This window comes from Globicephala melas, chromosome 16 (assembly GCF_963455315.2).
Source record: "Globicephala melas chromosome 16, mGloMel1.2, whole genome shotgun sequence".
Taxonomy (NCBI): Eukaryota; Metazoa; Chordata; class Mammalia; order Artiodactyla; family Delphinidae; genus Globicephala; species Globicephala melas.
This window is the reverse complement of record NC_083329.1, coordinates 8,938,959-8,959,004: the sequence shown is the minus strand read 5'-3', so window position 1 is coordinate 8,959,004 and position 20,046 is coordinate 8,938,959. Positions and strand designations below refer to the sequence as shown.

The 20,046-nt window shown below is 53.0% G+C and overlaps 1 protein-coding gene across 1 annotated transcript in view; it reads left to right on the top strand.

Moving 5' to 3' along the window:
* The window catches only part of DMBT1 (deleted in malignant brain tumors 1), a 36,622-nt gene extending 17,703 nt beyond the window's left edge, over window positions 1–18,919 (top strand). The window contains exons 21-32 of the mRNA XM_070043943.1: window positions 1,285–1,636; window positions 2,417–2,446; window positions 3,046–3,075; window positions 4,351–4,674; window positions 5,808–5,834; window positions 7,533–7,562; window positions 7,835–7,985; window positions 9,870–10,078; window positions 10,946–11,130; window positions 15,634–16,022; window positions 16,660–16,931; window positions 18,404–18,919. Of these exons, the coding sequence (XP_069900044.1) occupies window positions 1,285–1,636; window positions 2,417–2,446; window positions 3,046–3,075; window positions 4,351–4,674; window positions 5,808–5,834; window positions 7,533–7,562; window positions 7,835–7,985; window positions 9,870–10,078; window positions 10,946–11,130; window positions 15,634–16,022; window positions 16,660–16,931; window positions 18,404–18,570 (2,166 nt within the window). The 3' untranslated portion in view covers window positions 18,571–18,919. The remainder of the gene's footprint in view (window positions 1–1,284; window positions 1,637–2,416; window positions 2,447–3,045; window positions 3,076–4,350; window positions 4,675–5,807; window positions 5,835–7,532; window positions 7,563–7,834; window positions 7,986–9,869; window positions 10,079–10,945; window positions 11,131–15,633; window positions 16,023–16,659; window positions 16,932–18,403) is intronic.
* Window positions 18,920–20,046: the final 1,127 nt, after the last annotated feature.

The following is a 20,046-nucleotide window of genomic DNA, read 5'->3' as shown; positions in this document are numbered from 1 at the left end:
TCAGGAGAGCGTGCTAATTGCTCCTGTGGAGCGGGGCGCCTCATCGCCATGCCTTGGACATTGGAGGGCATGGTCCGGCTCACGGCCGGCTCTCAGAAAACGCCTATTCCTCCCCCAGGCAGTGGAGAGTCTCAGACCCCACATTCCCTGATGTGAGTGACAGGTCACTAGAGCAACCCTGACTGTAGACACCTTCTCTCTAATCCTGCTGTGCTTTCCCTTAAGGCTCGGGGACGCCCACAGTTCCTGCCAATGGTAAGCATGACTTGGATCCTGCAGACACTCCACTCATCAGGCCTGGGTGCAATTCCTGACTCTTGGTTTGAGCCTCTGAGCTCAGCACCTCATCTAATGTGGAGGGTTCCTTTCGCGTGCCAGAGTTGTGGAGAACCTTCTCCTCCCAGTTGTGGCATACATTACTCAGAATGCTTTGGTTGCCAAGTGGCAGGATCCCAACTCACACTGTCTTGAGTTGGGGGTGGGACTGGGGTCCGCAATGACTACCATAGGTCAGTGGTAGGACGGTCTTGAGGTAGAGCTGGATCCAGAAGTTCCAGTACAGCTTTTCCCCTGCACTTTTCTTACCCCTATTGTCTCATGTTTACGGACTTCACTGTCAGCTTTCTTCCTGCCAAGGGACAGTTGTCAGCCTCAGGTGTACATCCCAGGAGCAGAGATAGTTTTATTTTTGTAGCTCTTCATCTGACAAGCCCTGGAAAGACTCTGAACAGCCTGCTACCTATAGATGCCTTCTCCGTAATGAAGTCCATGGGCTCTGATGATTTTCAGTGTGTGCACGGCTTGGTCAAGGGTCAGCACAATTTTGGGGTTAAAAAATGACGTGAGTGAGTGCTCAGCAGAAAAGTAGTCTTCAGAATATCCTTGGGTCTGATGGAGTGGGTTCCCATGTGGGAGTGAAGATCTGAAGGTGGCTCCTTGGCGGGGTCTGGGAAGCTGTCTCTGCTGGGCTCCTGCTGCAGCGGCTCAAGTTCATCCCAGTGGTCCCTGGGGATTCAGGCTGTGGGCTTCCCCTCTTCCCACCTCCTTCCCAAGGCTGGGATTAGCCACTGAAATGCTGGGCCTTGTGGGGAACCCATCAGAAAATGTGCGTTCCTCTGTCCACAGCCAAGGGTTCTATCAAACAGCCCTGTGGGGATAAATGATGATGACCGGGCTCAGTCAGGTCCTCCGGAAGGAAAACATTACCTTGAACTCAGAAGTCTTTCCCTGGAAGGATTCTGAATCGCGTTCGGTCCTCAGGACCTGTTCCTCCGGAAGACACAGGAGAGTGCATTTTCCCGTCTCCTTCCAGGAACTGAATCAGGATTGGCCCTGAGGCTGGTGAATGGAAGCGACAGGTGTCAGGGCCGGGTGGAGGTCCTGTACCGAGGCTCCTGGGGCACCGTGTGTGATGACAGCTGGGACACCAACGACGGCAACGTGGTTTGCAGGCAGCTGGGCTGTGGCTGGGCCATGTCGGCCCCAGGAAGTGCCCGGTACGGTCAGGGCTCAGGGCCGATCGTCCTGGACGACGTGGGCTGCTCGGGGCATGAGAGCTACTTGTGGAGCTGCCCTCACAACCCCTGGAACACACACAACTGTAGACACAGTGAGGACGCCAGTGTCGTCTGCGCAGGTTGGTCTCAAATAACCTAGGTGTCCATCTCTGGGGGAGTCGTTTCCTTCTGACAATCTGAATCCCTTTTACAGCATTTTTACATTTCTTGCTTCCTTAAATCACCTTGTCTCTCTGCTAAGAATTAGTATGAGCTCTTTGACAAGATGCCAGGCATGTAGCTGGTGAATTGGAACAAAGAACCAAACTGAAAGTGACTTGAAGCCCTTTTTCTCCATATGCCACAGTGCAAGGCAGAGGCAAGAGAGGCTAGTTCTGTCACGAGGTCTCTGAATGGAGGTCATGGCCTAGGACTGCAGGTGGCCCAGGGTTTGGTTCCTGAGTCCGGGGCAGTAGCCCCTGCAGGGAACCGGGATGCACTGTCTGGGCAGCAGGTCTGCCGTGCGCAGGGCAGTGGCCCCTCTGTGGCCTGCCGGCCACAGCCTTGTCATCACCTACGGTCGGGCCTGACAGATCACACATGGGATTTGGACTTTGAACTGGACCCGTCAGTCTTGCTGCCTCAGTGGGCCCATAAATGCTGTGAAGCTGATGACTGGTTTGGGTCCACTCGGACATCTAGACACGGAGCTAATCACCTTGACATCGGAAATAAGTGATGCTGGGCTGCCTGGACCTCTCAGGAGGAGCCACTTTGCGGGGTGAGGATGGCAGAGGTCCCACCCCGCGTGGCAGGGCTCAGGCATGGACTGAGCGTGTCACCTGCTCAGCGCCGTCCCCCTTTGCCCCTGTGGTGCCCCTTCTGCGCAAGGTGTCTGATCTGCCTTCTCTCTCTCCCAGGTGCCAGGCCCCAGTCCACGCGCCTGCCAGGTGAGTCCTGTGCCTCTTGACTCCGGGCTGTCCCCTCCCTCCCCACTTACCTCCACAGACTCCAGCCAGGAGCCCCAGGCGGGGCGAGTGGACGGTTGCCCCCTCTCAGTACCTGCCCTGGTCACTCTAGAGCGAGCAGACGCTCCCAGAGGAGCCATAGCACAAGGGTCTCGGGTCTGACTCAGCGATTTAAGGACATTGTGGCTATAGTGTCTCCCCAGAGCTTTGGGTGACAGGGAGGCCTGTTCTGGGGTCATTTCTGCCTGAAAGCATTGTCTAGACCGAGAGTTATGTGTGCAGGGAGAACTGGGCTGTTTCGGGTCCCACCCCCACCGCGGAGTCCAAAAGGGATACTTTCCCCCGAGAGCACTCAGTCAGGAGAGCGTGCTAATTGCTCCTGTGGAGCGGGGCGCCTCATCGCCATGCCTTGGACATTGGAGGGCATGGTCCGGCTCACGGCCGGCTCTCAAAAAAGACCTATTCCTCCCCCAGGCAGTGGAGAGTCTCAGACCCCACATTCCTTGATGTGAGTGACAGGTCACTAGAGCAACCCTGACTGTAGACACCTTCTCTCTAATCCTGCTCTGCTTTCCCTTCAGGCTGGTGGACGCCCACAGCTCCTACTGAAGGTAAGCCTCACTTGGATCCTGCAAAACACTCCACTCATGAGGCCTGGGTGCAATTCCTGACTCTTGGTTTGAGCGTCTGAGCTCACCGCCTCATCTAATGTGGGGGGTTCCTTTCGTGTGCCCGAGTTGTGGAGAACCTTCACCTCCCAGTTGTGGCATACATTACTCAGAATGCTTTGGTTGCCAAGTGACCGGATCCCAGCTCACACTGTCTTGAGTTGGGGGTGGGACTGGGGGCCGCAATGGCTTCCATAGGTCAGTGGTAGGACGGTCTTCAGGTAGATCTGGATCCAGAAGTTCCAGTACAGCTTTTCCCCTGCACTTTTATTACCCCTATTTTCTCATGTTTATGGACTTCACTGTCGGCTTGCTTCCTGGCAGGGACAGGTGATAGCCACAGGTCTACAGCCCAGGAGGGGAGAGAGTATGTGTTTTTCTAGCTCTTGCGCTCACAAGCCCTGGAAGGACTCTGAACAGCCTGCTACCAATAGATTCCTTTTCCATAGTGATGTGCATGTGCCATGATGATTTTCAGCGGGTGCACGGCTTGTTCAAGAGTCAACATAAGTTTGGGGTTTAAAAATGGGATGAGTGGGCTTCCCTGGTGGCACAGTGGTTGAGAGTCCGCCTGCCGATACAGGGGACGCGGGTTCGTGCCCCGGTCCCGGAAGATCCCACATGCTGTGAAGCGGCTAGGACCGTGAGCCATGGCCGCTGAGCCTGCGCGTCCGGAGCCTGTGCTCCGCAATGGGAGAGGCCACAACAGTGAGAGGCCCGCATAACGCAATAAAAAAAAAAAATGACATGAGTGAGTGCTCAGCAGAAAAATAGTGTTTAGAATAACCTTGGGCCTGATGGAGTGGGTTCCCATGTGGGAGTGAACATCTGAAGGTGGTTCCTTGGCGGGGTCTGGGAAGCTGTCTCTGCTGGGCTCCTGCTACAGGGGCTCAAGTTCATCCCAGTGGTCCCTGGGGATTCAGGCTGTGGGCTTCCCCTCTTCCCACCTCCTTCCCAAGGCTGGGATCAGCCACTGAATTGCTGGGCCTTGTGGGGAACCCATCAGAAAATGTGCGTTCCTCTGTCCACAGCCAAGGGTTCTATCAAACAGCCCTGTGGGGATAAATGATGATGACCGGGCTCAGTCAGGTCCTCCGGAAGGAAAACATTACCGTGAACTCAGAAGTCTTTCCCTGGAAGGATTCTGAATCGCGTTTGGTCCTCAGGACCTGTTCCTCCGGAAGACACAGGAGAGTGCATTTTCCCGTCTCCTTCCAGGAACTGAATCAGGATTGGCCCTGAGGCTAGTGAATGGAGGTGACAGGTGTGAAGGCCGGGTCGAGGTCCTGTACCGAGGCTCCTGGGGCACCGTGTGTGATGACAGCTGGGACACCAACGACGCCGACGTGGTCTGCAGGCAGCTGGGCTGTGGCTGGGCCACGTCGGCCCCTGGAAGTGCCCGGTACGGTCAGGGCTCAGGGCCGATCGTCCTGGATAACGTGGGCTGCTCGGGGCACGAGAGCTACCTGTGGAGCTGCCCTCACAATGGCTGGAACACACACAACTGTGGACACAGCGAGGACGCCGGTGTCGTCTGCTCAGGTTGGTCTCACATAAGCTGGGTGTCCCTCTCTGGGGGTGTGGTTTCCTTCTTTCACTCTGATCCCCTCTCAAAGCATTTTCTACACTTCTCGCTTCCTTACATCACCTTGTCTCTCTGCTAAGAATTAGTATGAGCTCTTTGACAAGATGCCAGGCATGTAGCTGGTGAATTGGAACAAAGAACCAAACTGAAAGTGACTTGAAGCCCTTTTTCTCCATATGCCACAGTGCAAGGCAGAGGCAAGAGAGGCTAGTTCTGTCACGAGGTCTCTGAATGGAGGTCATGGCCTAGGACTGCAGGTGGCCCAGGAATTGGTTCCTGCGTCCTGCACGGTAGCCCCTGCAGGGAACTGGGATGCACTGTCTGGGCAGCAGGTCTGCCGTGTGCAGCGCAGTGAACCCTGGGTGGCCTGCCGGCCACAGCCTTGTCATCACCTACGGTCGGGCCTGACAGATCACACATGGGATTTGGACTTTGAACTGGACCCGTCAGTCTTGCTGCCTCAGGGGGCCCATAAATGCTGTGAGGCTGATGACTGGTTTGGGTCCACTCGGCCATCTAGCACAGAGCTAATCACTTTGACGTTGGAAATAAGTGATGTTGGGCTTCCTGGACCCCTCTGTCTGGGTGCCTGTAGAGCAGTTCCCACAGCAGTTGGAACTCCCACAACTGTGGGCACCACGTGGCCGCCAGTTTCATCTGCTCAGCTTGGCTTCCAAGTCATTGAGCTTCAATTTTAGTGTGGTTTTCTCCAGAAAAGGGCTCTTTGTGCTGGGCTCCTCTCACCCTGAACTTCCCTGAAAGATGGGCAGTTTCCCTGAATGCATCACCCATATTCCTTGGTCCCTGAATTTCTTGGGTCTGGTGTAGTACCTTTCTTAGTGGACCACCAGAGCAGAGAAGGGTGAATACAGGTTGCAACAACAAATTCCCCCCAAACCGTTTTTATTGTGGAGACTGATATATGAGTTTGAGGTTTGCTATTCAGCTCTCCTGGACAACTCCCAGGCCGCTCTTCTCACGCCCTGGAGGGTAGGGGCCAGGCACTCAGCATCTCTCTCTCAGGAACCTGCTAGGCGTGTTTCAGCACATACTGGGTGCTGAGGCTGATCGTGTTTCCTCTTTCTTGCAGGCCCAGAAATCTACTCTACTACCACAGGTGAGTCACTGCAGCGCAACCCAAGACTCCTCTCCGGAATTCTACCCTCTCGGGTTTCCAGAAATAGAAGGAGAAGAGCAGCCTCCTCCTATGGAGTGCTTTCCCTCTGAGGACTCTGGAATCTGTTTTAGTGATAAGCTGAGTCCCCCCAAACTATGGCTGTTACTCATCTCTGGCTGGAGGGCCCCTCTGGTCTCCTGCCACTGCTTGCAGCCAGCGCTCCTTCAGAGACGCTGTGGGGGAAGAGGTTTGGTTTTCTGGTTGTTTCCAATGAAAATAACTCGTAGTCATTCCATAGAGAACTGTGGCCATGCTGGAAACATGGCCGAGGGACACTGCTACAAACGTTTGTCTGTTAAAGAATTCTTCACATTGAGAGCAATCCCTCAAATGATTTTTATGATACAGAGAAAAGATCTGGTGCTAAATATGTTGGGAAGTGCTATATACTCCGACCCTTTTTGGCCAGTCACAGTGTTAAATTGGAATGGTCAAGGCTCTGAGAAGTCCTGCAGTAAGGAAAAGGATTTATTTTCTCCATCAAACTGATGACCATGGAATTAAAGAATGATGCAGCAATATCCTAAAATCACTTCATTTTCTTTCTAGAAACTGCAAGCACTCAGAGTAACTATCATATTTCTCCACCTGACCGAGAGGGCACGGGTCCTTCTCCCCAGCCTTGCCTGCTGGTCCCCGAGCTGCAGTCACGGTGCTCACTCTCCAAAGCGTTTGCCTCTCCTGCCTTTCCTGGCACGTGGCAACGCCTGCAGCTGATGTCCCAGCCCCAGGAGGGCTGGGCCTCTCTTTAGGCTCCTCTTTGCCCTTTAGTAGCCTGGCCAGCCTAAGATTCGGATCTCTGGTCAGTCCCTAGGCGAGGCTGCCCCCCCTCCCCCATGTAGATCCCACCCCTCCCCTTGGACACTAGACCCCGGTCAGCGCTGGCTGGCTGGAGCCCGCTTCATCTCCGAGCTCGGTGTGTGATCAGCAAGAGCTCCTGACCGGCTGCTCTCGAGCTGCTGCTGAGCTCCCCCTCTCCCCCCACCCCTGAGACCTTTCCTCTCTGTCCCCACCCTCCCCTCCTCCCCACCTGGCTTCCTGAAGCCGCAGCAGCTTCAGGCTGCCCCTCCCCTCTGATCCATTCTCTGCAGTGCAGCTAGGGGCATCTTCACAAGATGCCAAGGTCAGTCCCAGTCTCGGGGACTGATTCCTCAGGGCCTTCTGGTCACAGATCCTCACTGCTCAGGACAACCTCTAGGGCTCTGCACAGTTCTCTCCTAGTTCCCGCCATCCCTCCTGTCCCTGCTGCATGCACACTGAGGTTCCCCAAATGTGCCACGTACACCTAGGTTCCTTGGCACACACTGTTCTCTCTGCCTGGAACACCCTTTCTCCCTTTCTGCCTTGCCTCCCTGATTATCCAACCCCCTTTCCCTGCTCAGTCTGGGTCAGGAGCCAAAGCTCCAGGCTCCCACCACCTCCTGGGCTTTGCTCCATCGCAGTCCCAGCCCATGACGCTGGGATTTGCTCTTTTCCATCCTCTCCTCCAGGCTGTGTGGTCCCTGAGGGCAAGGCCTGTATCCAGCATTCACTGTGAACCCAGGGTTGGCGCATTTCCAGGCACAGAGCCAGCAAGGACTCAACAGTTGTGTCAAGGGTACCAGGGAACTGATCATTATGTTTTCTCTTTGTCAACAGATCCTGTTTCCACCCCCACCCGCCCAGCCAGTAAGTTCTGAGCTCCCTGACAAGTCCCCTTTCCCTTCTCCTCAGTGACAGGGACACCGGGGAGGGATGAGGAGAATGGTGAGGAGATGTTTTCCCTAAGGACAGTCTCTGTGGAGGGGCGCCCCACTGACCATCAGTGTGTAGCTGGGGTCTAGGCACCGCCTGGTGGGTTTCTGTCTTGGGAATTGTTTAAAAAATCTCCCCCAGGTGACTGTGCAGTGTGCATTGTGGGTCATCAGTATATCCATTTTATATCCATTTTATCCCAACAGCAAATTATTCCTGTGGAGGCTTCCTGTCCCAACCTTCAGGGAGCTTTTCCAGCCCATTCTACCCTGGGAAGTATCCGAACAATGCCAAGTGCGTGTGGGACATCGAAGTTCAGAACAACTACCGTGTGACTCTGGTCTTCAGAGACGTCCAGTAAGTGTGTGCGAGGGACCTTGCAGACATGTAGAAGGGGATAAATGGTACCTAGCACTTCAGGAGAGATGTTTGCCCCGTTGACATTTTTTCTTATGGGTTCCATTTTCGACCGAGCACAGAGGTGGCACCAGGACCAGAGCAACTGGTTTCAAGTTGCACCTATGTCACTAATTTCCTGTGTGACCACGGGAAATCACTTAATTCACCTTAGCCTCAAGAGAGGAGAATAAAATAACTGCTTTCCTACCCTTGCTGGTTACTGGGAGGGTCACGAGAAATATATGAAAATACTTGGACAATGTTATCCAGTGGGATTATTGTTAGGAGTAATAATAATTATTATTATTACAATATTCATTATAATAGTAATAATAATAATTGTTAGGAGTAATAATAACAAGAATCCTATTAACAACCACACCAGTTTTTCTGAACCCTTTTCGCTCTACTCCCTCCTTTTTTTGGGTGAGTTTCGGGCAGAGGAGGAGAAATCCCTGAAGCAGAGGTTAGGTTATCTGTTCCTCATCCAATGAAGAGTGGGAATCCTTGTTTTAAGTGGAGGAGGCTTCATCAGAATGGCAGTGGTGCATGATTGGTTCAAGGAGGGGTGACCACAGCGAGTCACCAGTAGTTTCTAGAGTCCTGGGAAGGGGCGTCCATAATTTCTCCTCTAACAGCCACCACCGAACAAAGTAGTTTTCTCTCTTGGTTGCAGTGGCCTTGGGAGTCTCTGCCTTAGAAATTTGTGTGGGGTTTTGAGAAAGGTACAATATTATTTTAATCTCTTCATCATTACAATTCATACTGGATTGTGGGGACTGTATGAAATCCTTTGGAGGAAGGTTGACCGTGACTGGCTCTGAGTCAGCGTCTTAATAACAATGACCACCATTTGTGACATTTTATGAAGCACTTCTCCATATATTACACTGTTTGAGCCTCACGACGGCTTTCTTCAGTATACATGGGTAGGGAGATTTCACCTTCGTAAATAAGAAACCGGAGCTGCAGAGAGGCTATTTGACTTGCCCAGTATTTTTTTGTTCAATTATTTGTTTCTATCACTATGAATTCATGGATTTTAAAAAATTCTATGGGAAACTGGGGTCTCTTTGATCAAAGAAAAAGTCTAAGGTAGGATGTGATCCTTTCTCATGTGATGCAAAAGGCTGTCAGGAGAGGGGCTGTAGATCTCATATGTGTGACCCCAAAAGGCAGGACTAGAACCATGTATGGAGGTCATGGGAAGATGAATCTCCGCCCGATTTAAGAAAGTCTTACAAACTGGTGGTGACCAGTGAGGAGAAGGTTTGGAGGAGGGACGGTACAGGGGTAGGGGATTAAGAGGTAGAAACTATTATGTATAAAATAAGCTGCAAGGATACATTGTATCAATACAGTGCAGGGAATATAGCCAATATTTTATAATAACTATAAATGGAGTATAACCTTTAAACATTGTGAATCACTATATTGTACACCCGTAACTTGTATAATATTGTACATCAACTATACTTCAATAAAAAAGGAAATCCATTACTTTCAATTATTAATTTTGTCACAGTTTCTGGCTTAGAGGTGTGATGCCTCTCACGGAGATCAGACCCCCTGCAACAAATCCTGGTTAAAAGTGAAGCCAGATCCCTGGTGGCGCAGTGTTTGGGAGTCCGCCTGCCGATGCAGGGGACGCGGGTTCATGCCCCGGTCCGGGAAGATCCCACGTGCCGCGGAGCGGCTGGGCCCGTGAGCCATGGCCACTGAGCCTGCGCGTCAGGAGCCTGTGCTCCGCAACGGGAGAGGCCACAGCAGTGAGAGGCCCGCGTACCGCAAAAAAAAAAAAAAAAAAAAGTGAAGCCAGAACTGTGTGCTGTGTCTCCGCAGGCTTGAAGGCGGCTGTAACTATGATTATATTGAAGTGTTCGACGGCCCTTACCACAGCTCCCCTCTGCTCGCCCGGGTTTGTGATGGGGCAAGGGGCTCCTTCACCTCGTCATCCAACTTCATGTCCATTCGCTTCATCAGCGACGGCAGCGTCAAGATGAGAGGGTTCCAGGCTGAATACTACTCCAGCCTTTCCCCTGGGAGCACAAGTAAGTCCCCGTCTGTCTGGGTGGGGCCCCTCGGAGTGACTTCTGCTGCTCAGCCATCCCATGGCTGTGAGATGAGAAGTGATGGCCGCCTTTTCAGGTCACCAAGGCTCGATCCGGTGCAGAAAGGGGCCAAGGGCAGTGGGTCTTGGGACTCTGCCTCCCAGACATGGCCGATGGGTGGCGCGTTGGCCTTTCTGTGGTCAGCAGAGATGAAGTAGAAGGGCAAGGTGTTGCTTTCAACAGATAGTGAGATGTCAGTGTCAAGGGCAGAGGGGATCACCTGGCTTGAGGCCTTGTGGCCTTCCCAGAGTGTGGGACACTGTGACCTTGTCCTGAGACCTAGCACATTCGGCTGCTGCCGGAAGACGGTCTGAGCTGGCCGCTCAGCCTCGTCCAGCAGAGGCTGATGGCCACGGTTTGAGCTGTTAAGTGGACTGATGTACAGATTGGCCAGGGGCCGGGCAAGGTGAGGTACTGGCTCTCTTTAAAATCCTGAGGTCAGGATTTTAAGCACCGACCTGCCCCTTAGCTAAAGGACCTATGTTTACGTCCATAGCTAAGGGTGTTGATTTTCCGACATCCCCTCAATTCAACCCGAGCGTTACTTTACTATATGGATAAACGGCAACTTAGCAAAACATTTTGCTTTTTTCACACCCTGCCTTCACTTCTCCATCAGAGAAATCCTAGTCCCTGGGCCCTCAAGGGGTCTCATGAGAGTGAAACTGACTTGAGCCCCAGGGCACCTGGCACGGTGGTGAGCTGTGTCCGCAGGCAGACCATCTGCCAGCCACCTCAATCTCTGCACCTTCCTGTGGGCTTGGGGGGGCGCTGACACTGACCGCACTGTCTGCCCTTGGCCCCCAGAGCTGCTTTGCCTGCAGAATCACATGCGAGCCAGTGTGAGCGTGGGCTACCTCCAGTCCCTGGGCTACTCTGCCAGGGACCTTGTCATTCCCGGCTGGAACAGGAACTACCGGTGTCGGCCCCAGATTACTTCGAGCCAGGTGACCTTCACAGTTCCCTACTCTGGCTGTGGCACCATCGAGCAGGTAAGCCTGGAGCTTCTTCCTCTCCCTCCTGCTGAGCCAGCTTTCTTACAGTGCCCTGCGCTGTGCTTTTTGAATTCTGGGGACCCAGAAAACACGATTATGGTATAACCAGAACGTAATCGGTCTGAAGATACAAATCCGTCCCTTGGTGCCGTGACGCAGCTGCAGTCGTGTCCAAATAGAAGGAAGGAAAGTCAGTGGGGAGGTTTTCCCACACTGTCCACCAGAGAGGGTGCCTGGCAGGCTGCTATCACTTCGGCAAGAGCGATAGCAGCTCCCAGGGCCAGCTCCAGGTTCTGAAGGGCCTGGAGCTGATACAGGTTGGTGTTGGGGTGGGCAAGAGAGGCAGGTGCCTCGTTCATGGAAAGAATGCAAGCATATCTTAGTTTTAGAAATCTTACAAAAGCACATGGCTGAGCCAGTGCATTGCTGAGCCCCGGAAGAGCCTGTGCAGGGGGGCCCTGAAGCTTAACCTCCATTAGCTTCACAGTAAATTGGCCTCTGCAGCTATCGTTTGTTGAGCTGTCACCACCTGGGGTGACCAGTTGTCTTGGTTGACCTGGGACTTTGCAGATTTTAGCATGGAGAAATCTCATGTCCCAGGAAACTCCTTAATCCTGTCCCCCTACAAGTGGCAGACACTGAGATTAGTCTGTGTCAAACTCCCCCAAATCCCCACCAAGATGAGGCAAGTCTCCCCTCATTGTCATCCTGCTTGAAAAACAGGGAGACTGGGCTTTGAGGGGTCAAGCAGGTTGCTGAAAGCTACTTAGCCAGGAAGCGGTAGGGCCAACGCCAGGCTCTGAGAATCTCAAAAATGTGGCACTGAGTGAAAGAAGCCAGGCGCTACCCACCCTGTGATGTCATTTCTATGAAATCTGTGTACCTAGTGAGCCGACCTGGTGGGAGGGGACTGCCTGCAAAGGGGCAGGATGGAGCTGTTTGAATTAATGGGAGTGTTGGGTCTTTTACTGTCAAACCCCACCGAATGGTAAACTTAGACTTGTTGCACTTCATTGTATGTAAATTCATTTAAAACTCTGCACTCTAAGTTCTGAATTTTTGGCTGACACCTAAGTAATCACTTCAAGATTTTGTCTGTCAGGGAACAGACACAGTGCAAATACTTTTATTAGGTTAGGACCGCAGTATATATACAGCACAAAAGGCTCAAATACGTACAATGTGTGTGACACACGCGACCAGAGGGTTTGCCCGTCACCAAAGACGTACCGTACATTTGCCGCGTGCCCGGCTAGGTGCTATGAGCGTGTGTTCATTACCTGGCAAGCTCACAGGGAACCGTGAGAGCGGGAGGGGACGCTCGTTTAGCTAACCAGGTGGGCCTGTCAGCCACAGGTGGGTGCCTGGGCCCGAGGGTCTGCCGTTGCCACTGTGGCCCCCCAGCTCCCATTGGACAGTCCCTACAGACACCAGATCTCCTTCTGATAGGAGCTGAGTGGGTCAGGGAGGCTTACATGCAGAGGAGGGTACAGATGGGTCACGCCCTGCAAACGTTCTAGTCGACCTGGCTTTTACATTTCGCGCTGTCAGTCAATCGTGTTGGATTCTGGTTTGTCCTGAGTTTAGTCAGTGGGAATCAGTCTGCCAAAGGTGACCCACCCCTCCCAGTTCCAAATATGCAGCCTGGAGCCTCTGACATCGAGCCCTCCTATCTGTGTTCCTTCATCTCCAATAGGAGCTGCCCAAGCCACGGGCCAGCCCTGGTCTTCTAACCTGGCTGGTCATGGGCAGCACAGGCTACATTCTGATTCCTCTGCTTACTTAAATACCTGTATCCCCTAGTAAACCGTGCCTCCAGGGCAGGCCAATGTTTCATTCATCTATGCAACTGCGAGTGCCCCTGGTGTGGAGCCTAAGCCTTTATAATCATATTATTAGGGACTAGTATGCGTGCCAGGCACTGAACTAAGAGTTCCACGAGACTTTCAAAATTCCCGAGACAACTTTTATTCCCATTTAATTGTGAGGAAACGGAAGTTTGCAGAGGTTAAGCCACTTGCCCTAGGCCACATGATCATGAACTGTGGAGCCGGCATTCAAAGGCAAGACGGTATGATCCGTAGCTGGGACTTTCTGCATCTCCTCCAGGTGCCCCGTTTAGTGGGTGTCTGACAAACGTTGGCTCGTGTGTCTGAATAGGCAAGGTCTCCCCACCACAGGAGTGGGATGCCAGGCGGAAGAGGCCGGGTCTCTATGGGATAGCCGTTGACGTGTCTGCCAGACTCCCACTCCATCCCAAGTGCCTTGTACGCTGAGCAGACGTCTAATAATGAATTTTAATTTAAAATCAGAACAGCTTCTGATGATCAAGAAATACACCGGCACCCCACTTTCATTGTTTGGCGTGCATTCAGAATCTAGCTTGACCGCGGAAACCACAGGCAGATGTGGATTCAAGAACACTGTCATGTGAATATACAGAGTTCAACTGAAGGCACCTCAGCTTGTCTTTGAAGGAGTAACAAGGTGGCAACATTTATATGGTTTATTGCGATAACCACTGGCACTCCAATATAAAGCTCCCCCCGCTTTTTTAAAGAAAATATAAAGGCGGAAAATACAGTGTACTTCCCATGAAGGAATGGAAGGCACAGAGCCCATCCTAGGCCCTTTGCCAGACCTGAGTCCAAAGTGCGGGCTCTGGCGCCCCCTGCAGGCCAGAGCCTCCCTCTGACGGGAGAAAAGGGAAACCCACGGTCAGAGAGTAGGCAAGGGTCCCAGGGTGGCAAGACCACTTTAGATAGTTGTTAAACTTGTCTCTTTCACATGTCTTTCTGGAAGGGACAAACTCAGAGCTGAATTTTGCAACTTTAGACATGAAGTTAAAGCCTCTCCGACACATGCTGCTCTAAAGAATAATTATATTTAGTTGTACAAGTGCTGGCTTCAGAAGGGAACTTGTCTGATTTCCCAAATGGCCAGGAATGAACTTTTGCTCCTGACAGGGTATATAACTAAATGTCATATGACATTTAGTGACAGTGACAAACTTGCTTTTTTTTTTTTTTTTGCGGTACGTGGGCCTCTCACTGTTGTGGCCCCTCCCGTTGCGGAGCACAGGCTCCGGACGTGCAGGCTCAGCGGCCATGGCTCACAGGCCCAGCTGCTCCGCGGCATATGGGATCTTCCCGGACCGGGGCACGAACCCGTGTCCCCTGCATCGGCAGGCGGACTCTCAACCACTGCGCCACCAGGGAAGCCCCTATATATTTTTTTAAGAGTAAGGTTGTCTTACATTTTAGGGCTTCTGTTTAGGCCGCTATGGTGTTATTTCTGTGCCTGTTCTCGCAGAGGCACCCACGGCTGGTGGGAACTCGTACCAGGCAAGGACAAGTTTGCTTAGGACCATCACAGCATTTGGGAGGGAAAGAGTGCACCACCCCCAGTCTCCACCTGGGGATGCTGCTCTTGTGCTCACCTCCCCTGCGGCCAGATGATCATGACCATGGGGCCTGCAGGGGCGCTTGCTCACCTGTGTCCTCTTGGCCATTTGGGCTGGTTGCTCCTGGCACCATCCTTCTTTCATCACAAGTACTTTTGCTGGACTTCCGTCCCCTGGACCTTTCCTCCATTCCACGGATCTTTATTGATGCTACTGATGCTATAGTTAACACCAAGCCCTGGGAAAAGAGAGATGCTTAGACATCACCCTTTCCTTGAAATGCTTACAGACCACCAGGTGTGAGACTCTTGTCTCTGGAAAGGTCACTCTTACGAGACGGTAGACACATCAAACAGCGTGAGAGACCAACGTTCTTATGAATTTGCTGCTTCATGAAAGGCACAGCAGGAAATGGTCCTGTGGTTTGGGGAGTGGAGAAGCAAAGCGTGACAGGAAGTGCTCCAGCATTGCCATGGCCTCCACTCCAACCCCCACACACACCACCACCACCTTGTTGTCCATATGAGCCTCTGGGGAATTTCCTGCCCCAGAGGTCAGAGACCTGCCGCAGCCATAACTCTGGATCTCTGTTGCTTCAGGCTCCAGCAGCTTCAGACACCAAACTGCAGTAAATACTGACCCATCCAAACAGCACAGTGAAAACGAATCCTACTAGCCCCTCCCATGACTGCCTCCCCTGATTTCTCCCAGCAAGAGTGAGAATGAAATAGAACAAGCCAGAAGGGTCCTGAGCCATGGAGACCAAACTCAGCTTAGTCATACAGCAGGGGTAGGGGGTCATCCAGACACCCCCATCTTTCCATAAGCAGCAGCTTCTGGGAGGCACCAGCACACTGTGGTCCCCATCACGTGGCAGAGGAAAGGGGATGTGTGAAAGGAGGGAGTCTAGCTGGTGAAGTGTATCCATCCCAGGGAACGGTAGCCATGGTGATAGGCATGTGCCGTCTCTGTGTGGTTCTGGGAAGGTTTTGAAATCTTGCAGCATCATTTCAGTCTCATTCTCACCCAAAGCAGCAACGAGATTCCCTTAGTAGGTGACGTTTGCCTGACTCTGCTCGCCTGCCTGTCTCTCCCAGGTGGATAATGACACCATCACCTACTCCAACTCCCTCAAAGCAGCTGTTTCGCGTGGCATCATCAAGAGGAGGAAGGACCTCAACATTTACGTCAGCTGCAAAATGCTCCAGAACACCTGGGTTAACACGATGTACATTGCTAATGACACCCTCGAGGTCAAGAACATACAATACAGCAATTTTGACATGAACATTTCCTTTTATACATCCTCTTCATTCTTATATCCCGTGACCAGCAGCCCATACTATGTGGACCTGAACCAGGATTTGTACCTTCAGGCTGAAATCCTCCATTCTAACGCCTCCCTGGCCTTATTTGTGGACACCTGTGTGGCGTCACCATCTCGCGATGACTTTACATCTTTGACTTATGATCTCATCCGGAGTGGGTAAGGAGTGTCTTCATGGGGTGGACTTCAGCCTCTACCTGATAACTCACACACAACCAGCCCAGAGCTCAAGGAAGGCAGACTGGGCTCCCGGTAGCTCCAGCTTAACTAGCCAGGCTGTCACCTCTGGGCACCTGGAGAACTGAGTGGCCATCAAGCAGGTTAGCTATAAAGTAAAATTAGACTGAGTGACTAAATTCCAGGCAAGCCTTAATATGAAAAAAGACATGCCTGTAGTGGGAAAACATTGATTTTGAAGCAGATGGAGGTTGGGATGCCTGCTCTGCCCCGTCCCAGCTGCATCATTCTGGACAGGCAATAGCACCTCTCTGAGCCAGTTTCTGCAGGCATCAAATGAGCGTAGTGGAGCCCATATCACAGCCTGTTGGAAGGATTAAACAAGAAGGAGGAGATGGGGTGCCGCACAAAGAGCCTGTTGGAAGGATTAAACAAGAAGGAGGAGATGGGGTGCCGCACAAAGAGCATGCCAAGCAGGTGGTCCACAAGGAAGGCTGTGAAGGCAGCAGGTGGTCCCCTGACCGCCACCCTCTGAGGAGGGTGCACAGCCCACGGGGTGGGTGGCATGAGGAGTGCAGTGCCTTGTTGAGAGCTGACGGTGACTCCTCTCCTCCTCCAGGTGTGTGAAGGATGAAACCTATCGATCCTACCACCAGCCCTCACCCAACGTCCTCCGCTTCAAGTTCAATTCCTTCCACTTCCTGAGCCGCTTCCCCTCCGTGTACCTGAAGTGCAAGATGGTCGTGTGCAGGGCATACGATGCCTCATCCCGCTGCAGCAGAGGCTGCATCGTGAGGGCCAAGAGGGGCGTGGGCTCCTACCAGGAGAAGGTGGATGTCGCCCTGGGACCCATCCAGCTGCAGGTCCCGCATGCTGAGAAGAGGAGCCTGGGTAGGTGGCCATCTCCCCACCCCACCATCTGCCGGGGCCCAGGCCCGTGCACCATGGGGACTTGGGTTGCTTCCGTGGGTGTCCCGTTTCCCCTCGAATAGGGCTCCTGTGCTACTCTGGGCGATATGAAGTGGAGCTAGACCTGGTTCTCACCTTCTTCCAAGAGATTCTGGTCTATGGGGGATGCGCGTGTAGGGTTTGGTCAAGACAGTTCTAATGTGGGACACAGAACACCTGACAGTTTTACCCTCTGGGTTCTGAATACCCAACCTCACACTCATCTGTAAAACAAAAACGTTAATACTTACCTCTTAGGACTGTTGAGGGGGTTACACAAAATACTGTTAGTTGCACTGCTCTGGCCCTTGCCTGGTATAAGCCACTGGCTGCAAAGAACGGTGATGTTGTTACTATCGTTATTGTCACCAATGTTAACGTTAATCATCACATTATTACTTATAATGATGATGACAAACTGTAGCCCTGGAGTAGCGCATGCAGTCAGGGTCTGGGCAGGGCCGTGTAGGTCCAGGCAGGACTGGTGTATTCTCACGGCTCCCAGGGGTTGATCCTGGAAAAGCCATTTCATTTTCCCCATCTAGACGGGAAGCAGATTTCCCACTGTGCTGTGCTGTTGTGCATGTGGGTGAGGAAATGTTTGCCGAGGGAGTCCCATGACTTCTGGTCCAGGCAGGGCCAGGTCAACAAATGTGGTGGCCTTGGTGACAGGGGCAGATGTGGGGCGGCGCTAGAGTCACAAATCCTCCCGCAGTCACAGGCTTCACCCTACAAGGATCTTTGACAGCTCTCTCCCCTCAGGGCCCAGATCCAGGCCCTCCCCTGGAAGTCTGGCTTGCTTCCAGGCTCTTTCCTCCCATCTGCAACATTCCAGGCACCTTTGGAAGACCTATTATGTGCCAGGAGACAGAGAACTAAATACATCAAAATCCTTGCCCGGAGGAGCTTCCATTCCAGTGGGAGGGGACACAGTGCGGCCATAAGTCACCTGCATGGTACCCGGGGGCTGGAGCTACAAGAGAGAAGGAAGGCAGGGCAGGGGGAGGGGCAAAGGCGGCCGATGGGGACTCTGCTCATGTCTCTCCTTTCCCTTCTCTTCCCACCGGCACTGCAGTAGCTTAAGTCCAGTGTCCCTCCTGCTGGGACCTTTGTGCCCATCTCCCAAATGGACTCAAATGCCCCAACTCACTCTCCTCCCGTCCATCGGGAGCCTTCAGCCAGATCTTATGCCAAAGGCCAGCTCTGACTTCCTGTTCACAAACCTTTGCTCCTGTTGGCTGACAGGACACTGGGAAATCTGCCAGGGCTGACACTCAGCTGCTCCTTGGGGTCTGACCTCAGTTTCCTGAAAGGCACTCTTTTCTCCCTTCTTTTCCCCGCCCACCAAACAGTTCTGATTGCCATCACCCTGCCCTCGGACCCCCGTCCTTACTTCTCTCCCCTTTCCTTCCCAGACCGGACAGAGGTTAACCTGGAAGAGGAGGCCAGCGCCCAGGGGAGCTACCACAGCACCACCATCCTTGCTGGGGTCTTCCTGGTCGTGCTCTTGGCTGTAGCAGCCTTCACATTGGGGAGGAGCACCCGTGCTGCCCATGGCCAGCGTCTGAGCTCTAGGATGTGAAGCAGGAGATAACGCGCAATGCTCAGACACAGGCCCCCATGCTCTGGAGCCCGTGAGAGGAGGGAAGAAACCAGTGTCCAGAGCTTGGCACATAGAGCACCCAACTCTGGCCCAGGTGCACAGTGGTGGGTGGTGGAGGAGGGGGTGAGAAAGATGGGAGCAGGTTTTCCCAGAAACACAGACTTGGTGCTGGGACAAAATGTCAGTCAAGCAGGTGCTGGAACCTGAAATCCCACGTGAGGCAGTGGGCCACACACTAGAAGCAGCAGCGCTTTTTCTAGATAGAATTTCTTTTCTGACTTTTTATGAACCAGCTTCTTTGGCCTGTGGTGTATATCTTAGTGTATATCTTAGCCTTTTCTTATTATAGGACAAGCCAAATAAAGAACTTTTTCAAAGCAAGTGTCGGTTTGGTCACTGTTTCCAGCGTCACATCTAAGCACTAATCCCTTCATGTTAGGTAGGTAACGTGGGCTCCCACAAGGAGTGAGAAAGGCCATGGGGCCCTGCCCTGTCGTGCCCCTGAGGCAGAGGAGAGTGCGGAGTGAGCAGTGGACAGATAGGGCTGAGACAGCTTCACCGCATCCTCCACGCGCAGCCCCTGGGGGTCTTCACGGGCAAGGCGGCTGTGATGGGCAGACAGCCATGCCCACATCAACCTGCCTCCCCTCCCTGGACCCATTACAGCCTCCATACACAGGGCATGGGAGGCAAAGCTGGGCACATTCCCTTCTTGTACGTGTCCTCAATGGAGCAGGTAGTTGTAGGAGGGCTGAGGTTGGCCCGAGGGGCCTGGGGTGGTGTCAAGCTTGGGGTGTGGGCTGAGAGGGTGAAATGTCAGGAGCTCATGGGGGAAACAGGACAGAAAACTCTCGACCGAGACCCGCAATGACCCATGACATGTCTGCTACCTCCCACATGGCCTCCCGTGAGGTGTGAAGTGTGGAGTAGACTTGGTGGAGGGTCAGGAAGTACAGGAAGTTGGAGCCTTTAACATCTGTGTGAAAGCATCTCCCACTAGGTTGACAGGGGACCTGCTTGACACCACTGCATGCGGTTGGCCATCTGACCACTAAAACCTCTGTCCCCTGTCCTTCGGCCACTGGAGCCTCATTTATATCACCCTGGTTTGGGAGGGGACCACTCACCCTTATTTTCCTGGGACCTTCTTGGTTTGGCACTGCTGCCCCTTGTCCTGAGAACCCCCTCTGTTCCCCGACTAACCAGGAGGGTTGGTCAGCCTAAACTTTGGGCAGCAGGGCTAGCGGGGAGCTGGGGTCTAGGTTCCCATGACAACCATGCAATGTAGCAGACAGGATGGAGAAGCAGGCAGGAGACCAGGCCGAAGTGCAGCAGCCGAGGTGGCTGCTACCTGCCTTGATGCCCCGGACACAGGATCTGGGAGACGGCCCTTAGCTCAGGTGAGTGTCTGGTCTTTTTTTTTTTTTGGTCTCTAGGGGCCAAGACCAGATGGGT